Source organism: Oncorhynchus clarkii, chromosome 26 (assembly GCF_045791955.1).
Source record: "Oncorhynchus clarkii lewisi isolate Uvic-CL-2024 chromosome 26, UVic_Ocla_1.0, whole genome shotgun sequence".
Taxonomy (NCBI): domain Eukaryota; kingdom Metazoa; phylum Chordata; class Actinopteri; order Salmoniformes; family Salmonidae; genus Oncorhynchus; species Oncorhynchus clarkii.
This window is the reverse complement of record NC_092172.1, coordinates 16356876-16374461: the sequence shown is the minus strand read 5'-3', so window position 1 is coordinate 16374461 and position 17586 is coordinate 16356876. Positions and strand designations below refer to the sequence as shown.

General features: G+C 43.1%; 1 protein-coding gene across 8 annotated transcripts in view; it reads left to right on the top strand.

Moving 5' to 3' along the window:
• Positions 1-17586, top strand: part of LOC139384335 (transcriptional enhancer factor TEF-1) — a 62419-nt gene that overhangs the window by 31180 nt on the left and 13653 nt on the right. For 3 of the 8 annotated variants that reach the window (XM_071129037.1, XM_071129036.1, XM_071129035.1), the window contains exons 4-6: positions 10107-10171; positions 12087-12149; positions 12241-12303. In XM_071129037.1, coding sequence (XP_070985138.1) covers positions 10107-10171; positions 12087-12149; positions 12241-12303 — 191 coding nt within the window. Of the gene's footprint in view, positions 1-10106; positions 10172-12086; positions 12159-12240; positions 12304-17586 lie in introns of all 8 variants that reach the window. The other 5 variants (XM_071129040.1, XM_071129041.1, XM_071129042.1 and 2 more) reach the window with 3 other exon arrangements.

The following is a 17586-nucleotide window of genomic DNA, read 5'->3' as shown; positions in this document are numbered from 1 at the left end:
TCGGCCGCGCTCCGCTACGAGTTCCACAGGGGACTCCTAATTACCGCCGCCCTCACAGATTAGTCCAGCAGCCAGTCCGACTGTAGCCTGACTCCCTGGTTGTTTATTTCATCCCTCCGTCCTTCTCTTTCTCTTCTCCTCCCCCACTACTCCTGAAAGACACACCCCGACCCAACGGCCAGGCCTGCCTCTGCTGTAATGTATGAGATGATATACTCAGTGGCTTCTAATTGATAGAGTAATTCAGACGAGTGCTGGTTGCGTTAATTGGTCCCCGGTGAGCGCATGTATTGCTCTGAGAGGGGGGAGTAGGCCTCAGCCGGAGGCTCACCTAAACAGGACAGGTCAGGGAGAGAGGATGTAGAGCCGGCCAGGGCCACTGAGTGATGGGTGGCGCCCCTAACTCCTCGCCCCTGTCCAAAACACAGTCACCATTTAGCAGAGGTTAGCTGGTGTAATCCTCTCTGTGTCTCCATGAAGACCCAGGTCAGTAACCTGTTGATATCTGATGTCCCGTTAGCTTGAGAGAAAATACCCCACCTTTAATCTCTCGCGGTTAACCTGACTCATTACCTCAACCACTCACTGGGCTTTTACCCCACTTTAAGGTCAGTTAAAGTTAAGTATTGATTTCTTTTTGGTGTTGGCAGATATAAATAGATTTTTAAAGAGGTATTAATTACATACAAAGACATTATAAGGAGATATTAATTGATCAGCAGTCATATTTCCAGCCACCGAATGAGACTTTTTATCCATTAATCAGGCCTGAAGACTAAACACAGTGCCTTTGAGTGTCTGTGAGCACCGACCTCCACTGGGTTGAATTATGAATGTGTATCAGGAGTCGCGAGAACTTGGCGAAGCCTATTCAGCTGGCCACTTTCTGCGGGTGAAAGTGATGGTCTATTACCACTGAATGCTTGTAGATCCTGGTTGCATACCATGCTGTTACTCACTGTGGAACAACAGTTATATCACATGACAATGATTAAGTAGTGGATATTGTTGGATGTCTTGATGACTGAATGAGAAACATTACTCAGGTCTGGGGTCTGCTGCTCTGTTTGTTCTTTGTTTGCTTAAGACCACAAACATAGCCTAGCCGTTCCATAGAAGAGCTCACCCTTTGTAGCCCTAATCATCAGAAGGAACTGCTTCTATTTTCTCAGCCAATCAGCAAAGGCCTCACATTAGAAACCACAAATGAACACACTGCAGAAATGGGATAGATGAATCACTTGAAATCATAGTGTATCTAAGAGAAAATGAGATTATACTTCAGCAAATATAAGATCTTATCTTCTCATAGATAAATACATTTTAGACAGAAGTATTTCAAATATAGGTTTATGGTAGTTTTGCAACGTATTCGTCTGCAACAGATTACTGGCACATCGTTTTTAGAGAAATACTGTAAATGTATTTGGGTACCGGTAATAGTTTTGAGTAATAGTAGGCCTGTTTTTAAAATGACAATCATGTCATTACATTTCAATGTTGCTTTCTATCATTTCACATTGTATGCTAAAGGTTATGTAAGAGATTGGGAACATCATTATATCTATGTCTTTGAAAGTTGACTGGATTTTGCCTTTTTGTTTGTGGAGCTCATTTTATATGGCGTTTTTAATGTTAAACGTGATATTATGTAAACATCATCTTAAAAACATAATCTGTTCGTGTAAAACCATATGTGAGTTTAGTGAGTTATTCGAGGGCATTCATGTTTTGTGAATGGGTGATATGAATCTCTGTGGTTTCTGTCTGCCCCACCGGCCTGTTTGAGAAGTCCTGAAGAGGTCCCCTCTTACTTAATGACTTTTTAAACCAACCACATTTCTTCTTCAGTGTTACATGAGTGCCCTCATGGATTGGTTTCATTATTTTATTTTTTTCTGTTTCAAATTAGCTCTGAATTGTTGTGATCTGTGGCTGTATGAATGAGAAATACCTATGTTGAGTGTTGGGACTGAGGTCAGAGCCGAAAGCAAACAGCCACTGATGTTCCATTTCTTTCTCCCAGAGACATTAAGGAGCCTGCCCTACATTTACACAGGCACACAGCAGGCTCTACAAATCAAATAGTCAAATCATGGATTGTGGAGTTTTGGGTGAAGGCTACAATGAATGTATAGACTGCAGATGACAATCAGAATCCTTCACTATGTTTCACTTCAAATAATTCAGAAAAACATTCTTGAAAACGTTTTGTGCAAAAAAACGAACATATGGTCTTTATTAATCCTTGTTTCCTCTAACTCAGCAGCATGGCACCATGCAATGAATTATTAAAGCAAGCTGAGTGAGTAGAATGTAGAGGATGTGTATACGTGTGTTAGCGTGTGACCTTGCCCTCTCAGCAGGAGGCAGATGGACGCACGCAGACAACCTCTCTGGAAGATATATAGGCTTAAACTTTCAGTTTGTAAAAGCCAGGAGGGATGGGTGGGACGTGTGTGTCTGTCATCGTGGGGGGTGGGCTAAACTATTGTGACCCTAAGAATGGCCCGAGTGTGTGTGAACGTCGACGTGACAACTTTGGCCTTGAAGTCTTTCTTAGGGCCCCACACTTTAAATACGGGGGGGGGGGGGGGGGGGTTAAGCCACCCTAATAAGAAGCTGGAGTCAGATGTTGGGATCAACAGACGTTATCCTCTTTCTAAATGGATTTCCCTGGCATAAGGGGCTGAGCCCCCTCTCCCTCTGACCCTAATTATTACTGATGAGAGAGCAGAGATTTGAAGAAAAGGGGGAGGAGGAAGAGGGGAGGGAGTTTCTTTGAGCCACACCTTCATGAGGAAACACCTGCAGGATCTTAGCAACTTCAAACCTTTATTGTTAGAAGCACTGGAATTGTTTCAGCTAGCCTCTTGATTAAAGGGCAGACCTATTGTTTTGTTCACCTTGGCAGCTCAGCAATAATTGTTTTTGTACAATTAACACCAATACAAACAACATGCTTTTGCAGTGTGATTATGTTTAATGATTATACAACTCGGCTATTGTTGCGTCATTTTTAAAAATTATTTTGTACATATTAAAATGTAGGTTACTTGAAATGGACAGCCAAACGTAGGACACCATTGTCTGTCACCTGTTCATTTTCCAGGCCACAAGTCTCCTTTATTGTTAGTGACTGGTTCTCCTCTTGGCAAGTGCTGTTTCCCAGTGTGTCGCTGTTCTTGTCAAGTTAAAGGCTTTCTGCCTCCTCTACCCACACCCTGACCCAGCCAGGGACCCTCCTGCTGAATGCCTCCTCTACCCACACCCTGACCCAGCCAAGGACCCTCCTGCTGAATGCCTCCTCTATCCACACCCTGACCCAGCCAAGGACCCTCCTGCTGAATGCCTCCTCTACCCACACCCTGACCCAGCCAAGGACCCTCCTGCTGAATGCCTCCTCTACCCACACCCTGACCCAGCCAAGGACCCTCCTGCTGAATGCCTCTTCTACCCACACCCTGACCCAGCCAAGGACCCTCCTGCTGAATGCCTCCTCTACCCACACCCTGACCCAGCCAAAGACCCTCCTGCTGAATGCCTCCTCTACCCACACCCTGACCCAGCCAAGGACCCTCCTGCTGAATGCCTCCTCTACCCACACCCTGACCCAGCCAAGGACCCTCCTGCTGAATGCCTCCTCTACCCACACCCTGACCCAGCCAGGGACCCTCCTGTTCTTGTCAAGTTAAAGGCTCTCTGCCTCCTCTACCCACACCCTGACCCAGCCAGGGACCCTCCTGCTGAATGCCTCCTCTACCCACACCCTGACCCAGCCAGGGACCCTCCTGCTGAATGCCTCCAGATTGTTGCTTTAGTCTATTGTAATGCTAATGTTAGCCTGAGACCCCTGAGTAATCTATCAGGGATGACAAGGAAGTCAGGCCTATTGTCTGAACCTGCTACTCCATCCACATAGAGAGAGAGGCTGGCCTCTGGCCCACACTGCATTTGGGGACAGGAAACCCAATGAAAAAGGATCAATGCTGCTCTTACTCTGCCCAGACAGGAAAACTGCCAAGCCATTTACATTGACAAGCATTCATGTAATCGATACTTACATAGATTCCTGTGTCTTTAGGGGGGGCGGGGGGGGGGGGGGGGGGGGGGGAGACAAGGAAGCACTTCCTCTGGTTTGAGAAAGTCCCCTGTAGTGCTCCTTGACTTACAAATGAATGTTTTGAGACAGGAGAATGTGTAATAGGTGCTTTACCCAGTAGTTTCCTACAGCACAAGGTTCTAAATATTGGGTTGAGATAATGACTGAGCAGTGCCGTAACATCTTACAGCGTGTTAAGCTTTCACAGGTCTAATTCAGGTTAAGCCTGGGCGAAATCACATTGGCGGTTCCTTTTGGGCCTTGACAAGTGACACTTGAGAAAATAACATTGTAATGAGATGGAATGAAAGATATGTTTGGTGGGGGCGGGGCGTGTGGGTGAGAGGTTGCCCCCTGTGTTGTTCAAGGCGTGCCCCGTTGTCCTACTAAGAGGAGAGAGTTAAAACCACATGAGCGGCTGACATGGAGCCAGGCCCAGCACGGTCTCAACATCCATTGACATCATCGCCCACCGCCGGACCAGATGTGACTGTGGTTGTGCCTGCATTAAACAAAAGTGCTGCTACAGGAAATGAGCGCCTTGAAAAGGAGGGAAAAAACCTTCAGCAAAGCGTTGTTATTACCACTCAAAGGACGTAACCAAGGCAGTTAAAACGTTTAATACACCATAACCTAAATTATTCCAATGTTTATAATATGCGGGTGCATTGCTTTGGGGCCTTTTCAGATTTAATGATCTTTTCATTGATATGCCAGTGGAGATGCTTCGTTTACAATGGCCTCTGGGTGCGTGATCAGTGGCAAATTTATGCACATCAAGCTCACTTATACTTATATAATTGACCAGCTCACCCTCTGGAGAAATGTATCTCATCACTGCTATGGATGAGAACATGAATGTCTGGGCTGAGTTCAAGTTCTGGAGGGTCAGCACCATTTTCGACCTAAATTAATATCTCATACCATATATATTCATGATATTATGGCCACATGACCCAGGCTATTGGTCTATCTCATTCCCTTCTTCAGATGAGGCTCTAGCACTGCTGTTCTCCTGGCAGGTGGCAATAGTCAGACCACAGCACCACCTGTCTTTCCCCGGTGTCACTCACCACTCATACGTAGCAGGATACTTTAGAATACGGGCTGAAGCAGAAGGACATGTGGTCTACACATGTGGGATGAACTAACTTCAACTCAAACATCAATATACTGTATCTCCTGCAAGACTCAGCTTCTCTGCTTTTCATAGAGCAGCTAATGATGGACGGTTTGTTAGCATTGATTAGTTTAAATATAGAGACAGTAATGTGATGAGGAGAGAGAGTCAAGACATATAAATGATGAGAAGGGCTTACCGAGAAACATTTCCAAAAGGACTCATTCAAGGTAGAAAAGAGTTGAAGCGCTCAACAAAAAATGATACAGTGGGGATTTTTGAAACATTGAGAAAGACTATAAAGGTCAGAGGAAATTATTCCTAAAGAGGGAGTTCATCTAATTAATGTTACTCAAAGTGTGATTGAACATTGTCAGAATATAACTAGGGAAAGTGGAGGAGTTGTAAATAAGCTGGGAGTCTGTTATTTTTAGGGGGAAGCAGGCTCCAGCAGCACCAGAGGGGGTATGAGTGGGGTGGGGTAGAGGCAGTGTGGGGGCTGGCTGTACGGGGGTGTTGGATGGGAGCTAGGAGCAAGCAGACACAGCAGCTGTGTAAACCCCAATAGTTCAAGGAGGGATAGAGTGGGGGGGGGGGGGGGGGGGGAGACTTTCCAGCTAGGCCAGTTAACCTCATAGACTACTGCAGTCTCACTCAAAAACATTTGTACAGTTTAATGGTGGAACGTGTTATGTGCTACAATAAGTAAGTAATAAGCATACCTTAGATGTTTCAAACCATGAAAGAAGTGGTGCTGCTGTGTGAATCATGACAGCTAATAGGCCTAAGCAGCAGGTCATCCATCACATGTTGAATTGAAACATTATCCTATTAAAAGTGTGTTTGTGCACCCTTACCGTCCAGCAACGTTACCGGAGCAACAGGACCAACAGGCTCCGAGACAGATTCTACCCCCAAGCCTTAAGACTGCTAAATAGCCATAAGACTGCTAAATAGTTAATTAATGGTTACCCGGACTATCTGCACTGGCCCTATCTTGCACTGACTCTATGCACACTCACAAGACTATATATACACACTCTTTCACACACACACTACACTCTCACACAAAACACTCTCACACAAAACCCACAAGCATTCATTCTCACACACACACACACACACACACACACACACACACACTATTTTACTTTTATTATTATCTATCCTGATGCCTAGTCACTTTACCCTGCCTTCATGTACATATCTACCTCAAATACCTCATCTGGTACTGGTACTCCCTGTATATACCTCCACATTGATCTGGTACTGGTACTCCCTGTATATAGATCCATTCTTGTGTATTTTATTCCACTTTTTTCCCCATTTTTTAAATTTTTTTTTTTTTAAAACTCTGCATCGTTGGGGAGGGCTCTTAAGCAATTATTTCATGGTTAAGTCTACACCCGTTGTATTTGACTCATGTAACAAATAAAATGTGATTTGATTTTTGATTGTAGAGGCAGAAAAAGTGCATTCCTGTGGTCAGGCTTGAGTGGACTGTGACTATATTCTCCACTACTATTGTAACACCCAGCAGGGCTAGGGACCAGGGTGAGGCTGTTCCAGGATCCTCCCAGGGAGGAAGGATGCTCAGGGACAAATTAGATTTCTGACTGAATGAAGAATCAGCTCTGGGGGACAATCCCAGGAAGAGTGGACCGACTGGCTCTTTGTGGTGCTGTGGTTTGAGTGCCATTGATATGGCCCAGGACCTTCAGGGTCATTGAGATTCAGAGGAGACCATTCTTACCAGGGGGAAGTAATCCACAGAGCGACTCTACTCTGGGGATCACACCATAAATATCTAATCCTTTTCCTGCTGCTTTGAGTGACAACAAGAACCCTCCTTCAATAGTTAACTTCCTCAGTCAACCCCCATCCCCTCGCCATGACTTTCCCTATTTTCCTCCAGTGGGGCACAACTATCCACCCATCAACCTGAGTGAAAATGAAATTGTGGTCCCAACTCCAAAACGATGGTCCCAACTCCCAAAGATTGAGAGCTTCCCCCTCAGCAATTCCCTTCCAGCGCTCTGTAACTCAGGCGGATGCCCAGGGCATCATCGGTTACGATGCAGAGTTACTTTTGCCCAGCGGGAAACCTCTGAAGGAGAGATGCAGAGGAGCCAGGCCAGCGTAAAAATGTGGTCTTGCGTTGGGAGAAGGTGTTAGCCAACATGTTGACAGATATTGGAGTAAAACAGGCTGCTGCAGCGTCTTTAGGGGTGATAATTCACCCCAGTCGTATACCTCACTAAATAAGATGAACAGCTCATGTCAGCTCTGACTCTTACCTCCCACAGAGTTGAAATAAGCATGTGGGATGAAGCAGAGCTGGGACCCTGATGCTCATGTGGAGAAAAGGGTCTATCTTGATTCACAACAACTTTCAACTCCCTAAATGCTATTGGTTCTCACTGTTTAGGACATAGTAATCTGTTGATTCTCATTGAAATAATCTGCTAATCTGTTTTGAATTGATTGTTCTCATTTGTATGAATTTAATTACTTCTTTCACTTTAGTTAAGTAAAAACGTTCATGGCATCGAAAAGCTTGTTTGATCCAATGCCAATTGTTTCCAATTATGTTATGTGCTTTTAAAAGAGGAAATTAAAAACACAACTGTACTTGAAAAGTGTGAATGAAAAGGAAAGAGAGAGAGGGAGAAAGAAAGAAAGTCATCTGGCACTGCTTAGGTTCCAGTGAAATGAAAAGGCCGGACTTTAAAGCGCTGAATTAGAACTCTCAACAGGGGTAACTTCTCTACCGCGCGACTCCAGGCACTGCGCCACATCTCCCAGAGTAAAACACAAGTGTTGATTAGTTTACGGGAGACACAGTATTGCCCCTCAGAAACATTTTGAGTAGGTCGGAGAGCGGTTGAATAAAGTGGATTCAGAGTGCTGAATGTGGCCAGTTGCTGTTTTAGCAAATGTTGTTTTGCTGTGGAAACACAGGAAAGAAAGCAGGCTTGCCAAGACCCGCTGAGCAGTCTTTTTTCAGCCTGGGCAAGAAAATAAATAAAATTCAGCAGTAAGCATTTGTGTGCTTTGATCTAGGAATCAGGCGTCTGCATGAATGCCCTTATTGTCATGTTATGTGTACACAGTGTGTGAATTATTGAAAACAGCGTAGCCCCTAGGTTCATCTGGGAGAGATTACTGTGCAGGCACGCTGGGAGGCCCGGGCAGGGATTGAAATCCCCCAGATGCTGTTTATTTTTCCAGGGGAAGGAGACCTGATTCAGTCACCCTGGCCTTGTCTAAATGCTCCTTGTGAGGAGGCGAGACTTGGGTCACGACTCTCGCCACACCCCTCCTCCCGGTGCCTCGCCCACAACAATCCCCAGCCCCCGTCACGCTGCAGAGCAACACCTGTCTGGGTGTGCCAGACACATGGAGCAAGGTGTTGTGCTACACAACATGTGTTTACTTAACCTCTTCAGTTTTATCAGTGCATTGATTTAAATGTGCTATTTTGAAAAGTCACTGGTAAATCTGCTACATCAGGGTCTTCTTTCAAAAGAAACTGAACATTTGACATGCTTATATATAGAGCCAGTGGTGAATCTAGGGGCTAATACATTTGATAAAATAGTGAAAGCAAACATCTTGGCATCCAAACCCCTCTGGCATCCAAAAATAACACTGAGGGAGACAGCCAGAGAGAGAGAGACAGCCAGAGAGAGAGAGAGAGTCAGCCCGAGAGAGAGACAGCCAGAGAGAGAGAGAGAGAGAGAGAGAGACAGCCAGAGAGAGAGGCAGCCAGAGAGAGAGAGAGAGAGAGAGAGAGAAAGACCCTCTCCGTTGACAGGTGTTGTTAATGGCAGTAACTCGAGGGGCAATACCCAGACTGAACGTCCTTTCATCTGGCACACCTGAACAGAGTGCGCTCCCTGGGTTCACAGCAGGTGGAGGCTTCTGCCTGGCTGCCTCGGTGTGACATTACACAAACAACAGGCAGCACATACAGCCCCAGCCTAACAACCCAGACCTGCCTGCCACCACCTCCACTACGCTTGTTCTATACTTCACTTTAGTCACCATCCCCATGTGCAGCCTCTGCATTAGGCCATCCACTGCCTTTCACAGGAAATGTTGTAGCTTTTCCATTCTGAGAACACAGTCACTGCTCCGTAGCCAATGTACCGTTGTATATTGATGATGCTAAGTGAAATATCAAGACAAGGCCTTTCATTGAGCTGGAGAAAAAAGCCTGTTTGGTTGTTTAAAGGACATGTTGCACTACATGGGAGGGAGAAGTAGGTCCATGGCATTGGTTGCCTTCAGCTGGACACATAATTAGAGTGGCTCCTTACCTATAATTTGCGTAATAGTTTTGGGGTGGCGGTATGTTATTACCATATGAAAAGGCTAAGCAGGGGTCATTGTGCATCGCTGCAGCAATTAGAGGCGAGCTGAGGGCAGAAGAATGTTTGGAGCTGCCATTAATTGGAAATCACTACAAAGCCCATGCTTTAATAATCATTTAGTGAGAACAGCACTGCTTAAATTAATATATTTCCAGTGCCATTATTTACAGTAACAGTACGAATGTCTGGATCAGTTTCTTTTCATAGTGTGAGGCTTTGAAGAGAATGGGATTCAATTAGATGAATTTGAAAGGCTGTATGCTTGTTGTAGGGCTTTCGCATGCTAATGCAACATGCCGCTTTTACATTTAAATGGGATTTTTGTTTGTTTGTCGAGATGTATATAGTGAGATGTAAATGTCTGATGATTATACAGTATGATGCATATTTGACTATTGTGTGCTTCATTTGTGTCATTGTAAATGAAAAGGACACACGAAGTCCAGGATCTCAATGATGGCTTATTTTGTGTTAACCTTCCTCTCTCCTTGCTGTGTGCTTTCTGCAGGTCGGAATGAGCTGATAGCCCGATACATCAAGCTTCGGACTGGAAAGACGAGGACGAGGAAGCAGGTAAGAGGGGAGCGGGAAAGTTTGCATGGCATGTTAAAACTGAAGAAGACCTGAATGTACCCACTGCCTGTGTTTCTGCTGGAGAGAACAGGGCACACACACACACACACACACACACACACACACACACACACACACACACACACACACACACACATACACACACATATACACACATACACACACACACACACATACACACACACACATACACACACACACACATACACACACACACATACACACACACACACACACACACACACACACACACACACACACACACACACACACACACACACATACACACACACACACACACACACATACACACACACACACACACACACATACACACACACACACACACAAACACACACGCATAGAGCTTTGCTGCATGCTTGGTCTGATGGGAGGCTGTCTTACCAGACCCTGGATGTGTTTAGTCTTCTTACAGTTATCCTGCATGAGAAGATGCCTCTGCAAACGCTCTCTCTCTCTCTCTCACACACACACACACACACACACACACACACACACACACACACACACACTGACTTGGACACCCTCACATTACAGTAACTCAACTATAACTCACTTGTTCCGTCTGGAAGGGTGTTATAAGATGGATACATTACTCAATATTTGTTGTGAAAAATGTATTTGGTGTTTTAAAATAATCACAACAGAAACTGGATTAGGACATAGATGATAGAACTTGATTAATAACAGCATTATTGTTGTCTGTTATAAGTTTCCAGTTGATGTAAGCAACAGACTAGATATAAATAGATGTTACCCATAAGCTCCCATAATATCAGTTGGTGGGAAGGTGTCTGGCCATGAGGTCCATCAGTCTGGTTGAGCAGGAAGTCATGCGCGTATGTCCATGATAAACACCCCTGTGTCCAGACTGACACTCTATAGCTGGGTGGGAATTGATCAGCCAGCTAGAGGAAAGTCATGTGTGCTATGTCTCTGTAATTCACTCTCTCAATGGGGAATCACATAAGGCAGAAGGTTGTTTGCCTGCTGTAATATAATTTATGATACAACCAAAAAAAACAAATATTTCATATTTAATTATTGAAGTGTTGAGATGTTAAGAAATCAGTCTCAATCAGAATTTTTTAAAATTTATTTGAGTTAATTAACATAATTTGAAATATTATGATTACTTCCACATTCACTGTTCTAACTAAAGAGCCCTGTTCTGTATGAGACTAGAGAAAACAATATCAAGGCATAGGTTGATTAAAATAAGGAATGTCAGATTGAATTGTAATTGTAATCTTATTTTGGCGAGCTGGAACGGAGTACTTCCCCATTACCCTGCTCCCCCTATTAACAGACATGCTTTTAGGCTTTGATCATTCCCGGGTGAACTGCCTCAACAGCCACTTGTGTGTGATTGGCCTGATTAAGACCGAGAGGAGAGGAAGGAAATCCCCCTCAGACCAAGTGTTCGTCCCTCCCCCGTCAGAAATGCAGACTGACCACACATTATCTTACTATAGCCAACCATTTACACAACTGAATATTTTATACAAAAGCATGACATATTTCCAAGTCTGTGTGAATGTTGAAGCAGCATGGGCCTCTGAAACACCTTATCCGGCTCCCTTAAGGATACAAGACTGGCCGATTCTCAGTCAGTACACAGTCGATCACATCTGCGCCCTGTTAATGTGTGCTAAAGAGGCCTGCATCCTTCTTAATCAGCTCACTTAAGTGACAACAACAGGCAACACAATGCTTTGTGGCTGTGAGCTTGGTGTGTGGCTTGGAGATGCTTCTTTTATCCTATTGGGCAGCTCAAATCCCCCTGAAGTGTTCTCAACAAAGAGATGTGTAATCCTTTTTGTATTTTTGGTTCTCTTGTTTTTTCTCTCTTCTTTTGTTTTAAAAAATGGAGGTGTCTAGTCACATACAGGTCTTAGCAAGAAAGAAAGTTCGAGAAATCTCAGCTGCCATCAAGGTACGTCTGGCTTTGCCCAGTTGCAGGGGGGCTTTTCATCGCCATGGTTACAGGCTGTTCCTTTGTTTTCCTCCCCTCCCCTACCCCGCAGGTGTCTAGTCACATTCAGGTTCTTGCCAGAAGGAAATCTCGTGAGTTTCATTCCAAGCTAAAGGTATGCGCTTTTCTGCTTTTGGGCTTGTGGTTGCTGTGCGTCGTCTTACTTCCTGTTTCCTGTGGTGACAGAGTGAATGCCTGACGCTCTGATTCCCGTAGCCTAGATCCCCTGCTTATGATTAGAATTCATAATATAACCACACACACACACACACACACACACACACACACACACACACACACACACACACACACACACACACACACACACACACACACACACACACACACACACACACACCTCTCCATAAGTGTTTTATTTCTATTTTCTTTATTGTCATTGAACAATAAGTGAATTTGCTTTGAAAACAATTGTAAGGATCCGTTTAAAAACTTAAGAACTATATTTTAGGTTTGTGAACAATATAAGTTATAGTATTACTAGTGTCCATAATGCAAGTCTGAAAATAGATAGCATTTTAAAATGTATTTATTTATTTAACTATTCAAGTCAGTTAAAAACTAATTCTTATTTACAATGATGGCCTACACCGACCAAACCCGGCCGACGCTGGGCCAATTGTGCGCAGCGCTATGGGGACTCCCAGTCACAGCCCATTGTGATACAGCTTGGATTCAAACCAGGGTGTCTATAGTAGAGGTCGACCGACTATGATTTTTCAATACCAATACCAATTATTGGAGGACCAAATAAAGCCGATACCGATTAATCAGCCGATAAAAAAAAAAAAAAGTATTTATTCATTTGTAATAATGACAATTACAACAATACTGAATGAACACTTATTTTAACTTAATATAATACATATATAAAATCAATTTAGCCACAAATAAATAATGAAACATGTTCAATTTGGTTTAAATAATGCAAAAACAAAGTGTTGGAGAAGAAAGTAAAAGTGCAATATGAGCCATGTAAAAAAGCTAACGTTTAAGTTCCTTGCTCAGAACATGAGAACATACAGTGCCTTGCGAAAGTATTCGGCCCCCTTGAACTTTGCGACCTTTTGCCACATTTCAGGCTTCAAACATAAAGATATAAAACTGTATTTTTTTGTGAAGAATCAACAACAAGTGGGACACAATCATGAAGTGGAACGACATTTATTGGATATTTCAAACTTTTTTAAGAAATCAAAAACTGAAAAATTGGGCGTGCAAAATGATTCAGCCCCTTTACTTTCAGTGCAGCAAACTCTCTCCAGAAGTTCAGTGAGGATCTCTGAATGATCCAATTTTGACCTAAATGACTAATGATGATAAATACGATCCACCGGTGTGTAATCAAGTCTCCGTATAAATGCACCTGCACTGTGATAGTCTCAGACGTCTGTTAAAAGCGCAGTGAGCATCATGAAGAACAAGGAACACACCAGGCAGGTCCGAGATACTGCTGTGAAGAAGTTTAAAGCCGGATTTGGATACAAAAAGATTTCCCAAGCTTTAAACATCCCAAGGAGCACTGTGCAGGCGATAATATTGAAATGGAAGGAGTATCAGACCACTACAAATCTACCAAGATCTGGCCGTCCCTCTAAATTTTCAGCTCATACAAGGAGAAGACTGATCAGAGATGCAGCCAAGAGGCCCATGATCACTCTGGATGAACTGCAGAGATCTACAGCTGAGGTGGGAGGCTCTGTCCATAGGACAACAATCAGTCGTATATTGCACAAATCTGGCCTTTATGGAAGAGTGTCAAGAAGAAAGCCATTTCTTAAAGATATCCATAAAAAGTGTTGTTTAAAGTTTGCCAAAGCCACCTGGGAGACACACCAAACATGTGGAAGAAGGTGCTCTGGTCAGATGAAACCAAAATTGAACTTTTTGGCAACAATGCAAAACGTTATGTTTGGCGTAAAAGCAACACAGCTGAACACACCATCCCCACTGTCAAACATGGTGGTGGCAGCATCATGGTTTGGGCCTGCTTTTCTTCAGCAGGGACAGGGAAGATGGTTAAAATTGATGGGAAGATGGATGGAGCCAAATACAGGACCATTCTGGAAAAAAACGTGATGGAGTCTGCAAAATACCTGAGACTGGGACGGAGATTTGTCTTCCAACAAGACAATGATCCAAAATATAAAGCAAAATCTACAATGGAATGGTTCAAAAATAAACATATCCAGGTGTTAGAATGGCCAAGTCAAAGTCCAGACCTGAATCCAATCAAGAATCTGTGGAAAGAACTGAACTGCTGTTCACAAATGCTCTCCATCCAACCTCACTGAGCTCGAGCTGTTTTGCAAGGAGGAATGGGAAAACATTTCAGTCTCTCGATGTGCAAAACTTATAGAGACATACCCCAAGCGACTTACAGCTGTAATCGCAGCAAAAGGTGGCGCTACAAAGTATTAACTTAAGGGGGCTGAATAATTTTGCACGCCCAATTTTTCAGTTTTTGATTTGTTAAAAAAGTTTGAAATATCCAATAAATGTCGTTCCACTTCATGATTGTGTCCCACTTGTTGTTGATTCTTCACAAAAAAATACAGTTTTATATCTTTATGTTTGAAGCCTGAAATGTGGTAAAAGGTCGCAAAGTTCAAGGGGGCCGAATACTTTCGCAAGGCACTGTATGTTCTCATGTTCTGAGCAAGGAACTTAAACGTTAGCTTTTTTACATGGCTCATATTGCACTTTTACTTTCTTCTCCAACACTTTGTTTTTGCATTATTTAAACCAAATTGAACATGTTTCATTATTTATTTGTGGCTAAATTGATTTTATATATGTATTATATTAAGTTAAAATAAGTGTTCATTCAGTATTTTTCAGTCTTTATGTTTGAAGCCTGAAATGTGGCAAAAGGTCGCAAAGTTCAAGGGGGCCGAATACTTTCGCAAGGCACTGTATGAAAGCTGGTGGTTCCTTTTAACACGAGTCTTCAATATTCCCAGGTAAGAAGTTTTAGGTTGTAGTTATTATAGGACTATTTCTCTCTATACCATTTGTATTTCATATACCTTTGACTATTGGATGTTCTTATAGGCACTTTAGTATTGCCAGTGTAACAGTATAGCTTTCGTCCCTCTCCTCGCCCCTACCTGGGCTCGAACCAGGAACACATCGACAACAGCCACCCTCGAAGCATCGTTACCCATTGCTCCACAAAAGCCGCGTCCCTTGCAGAGCAAGGGGAACAACTACTTCAAGGTCTCAGAGCGAGTGACGTCACCGATTGAAACACTATTAGCGTGCACCCCGCTAACTAGCTAGCCATTTCACATCGGTTACACCAGCCTAATCTTGGGAGTTGATACACTTGAAGTCATAAACAGCGCAATGCTTGAAGCACAGCAAAGAGCTGCTGGCAAACGCACGAAAGTGCTGTTTGAATGAATGCTTATGAGCTTACTGGTGCCTACCATCGCTCAGTCAGACTGCTCTATCAAATCATAGACTTAATTATAACATAATAACACACAGAAATACGAGCCTTAGGTCATTAATATGGTCAAATCCGGAAACTATCATTTTGAAAACATGACGTTTATTATTTCAGTGAAATACGGAACCGTTACGTATTTTATCTAATGGGTGGCATCCATCAGTCTAAATACTCCTGTTACATTGCACAACTTTCAATGTTATGTCATAATTACGTAAAATTCTGGCAAATTAGTTCGCAACGAGCCAGGCGGCCCAAACTGTTGCATATACCCTGACTCTGCGTGCAATGAACGCAAGAGAAGTGACACAATTTCCCTAGTTAAAAGAAATTCATGTTAGCAGGCAATATTAAATAAAAATGCAGGTTTAAAAATATATACTTGTGTATTGATTTTAAGAAAGGCGTTGATGTTTATGGTTAGGTACACAGTGCTTTTTTCGCGAATGCGCTTGTTAAATCACCCGTTTGATGAAGTAGGCTATGATTCAATGATAAATTAACAGGCACCGTATCTATTATATGCAACGCAGGACAAGCTAGATAAACTAGTAATATCATCAACCATGTGTAGTTAACCTGTGATTATGTTAAGATTGATTGTTTTTTATAAGATACATTTAATGCTAGCTAGCACCTTACTTTGGCTCCTTGCTGCACTCGCATAACAGGTAGTCAGCCTGCCACGCAGTCTCCTCGTGGAGTGCAATGTAATCGGCCATGATCGGTGTCCAAAAATGCTGATTACCGATTGTTACGAAAACTTGAAATCGGCCCTAACTAATCGGCCATTCCGATTAATGAGTCGACCTCTAGTCTGTAGTGACACCTCTAGCACTGAGATGCAGTGCCTTAGACCGCTACGCCACTCGGGAGCATATATAGATATAATGTGAATGAGAAATTCAATATTCTCATGATAGGAAGGCTTGCTAAATATTCTAAATCTGTTCCACATAGCTCAGAGTGGGCACTGTTAAAAAGAGCTTAAAGAATTTCATTTTCTTCTGTATTTTTTGCCAAGAAAAATATTGTCATGTTAGTCCAGACATCCAAAAGGCAACGTCATCATTTTCTACAGTTAAATTAAAATTAGCCCAACTGCGTCGGATCCTTATAAAACCCTCAAAGCAAATGGCGCTCACAGTTTGTAGACTTTGTTGCTTCTTTCTTTCTGTTTGGCATGACAATGTGAACCCAGAATCAGAGGTTGGTACTGGTGTTATCTGTATTGTATGTGGGAAAGCATGTTGGCAAGATGCATTGGCTGTTGGTGAGTGGCTGAGAGCTGGAGTTCAGAGGTCATCAGCAGAACTCTGTTTACATGTCATAAGCAGACACACTATCAGCCACTGATGTGCTCTATGTATAAAGGGTTTAGGTTCAAAGACTTAAGGGTGGTCTATGAAAAAACCTTTGCCTCTTTTTTGTTGTTGCTGTTTTAACCTAATCATCTTCCCCTGTCAATGCTGAGTTAAGACCATGAGGAAGCAGCATCTCACCTGCCCTCTCTGCTGTTATGCCAACCCTCCATATTGATAACTCTAGGATATCACATTGACATTGCTATCAGTTGCCTTCTTTTCTCTGTGTACATGTGTAGCTGTCCTATTACATTCTTCCTTTGTGACTCATTTTACCAATAGCAATGTGTTGAAAATCATGGGCTAACACCAAATATACCTTTTCAAAAATGTCTTGTGAAAAAAAATATATATTGTGAAAGGTGTAATCTTGTCATACATGTACCTGTAATTCAAAACATTTTTACAAGGGTCATTTGGTAATTGTTGTGTTTAAGGACCAGATTTCTTTCTCTCTCGTCTTTGAGGGGATGACTACATCTTTTGACTTTCCCCTGTTCCCAGTGTTCAGATGGATTAATGACCCCTCATTAGTGTGTGTGTGTGTGTGTGTGTGTGTGTG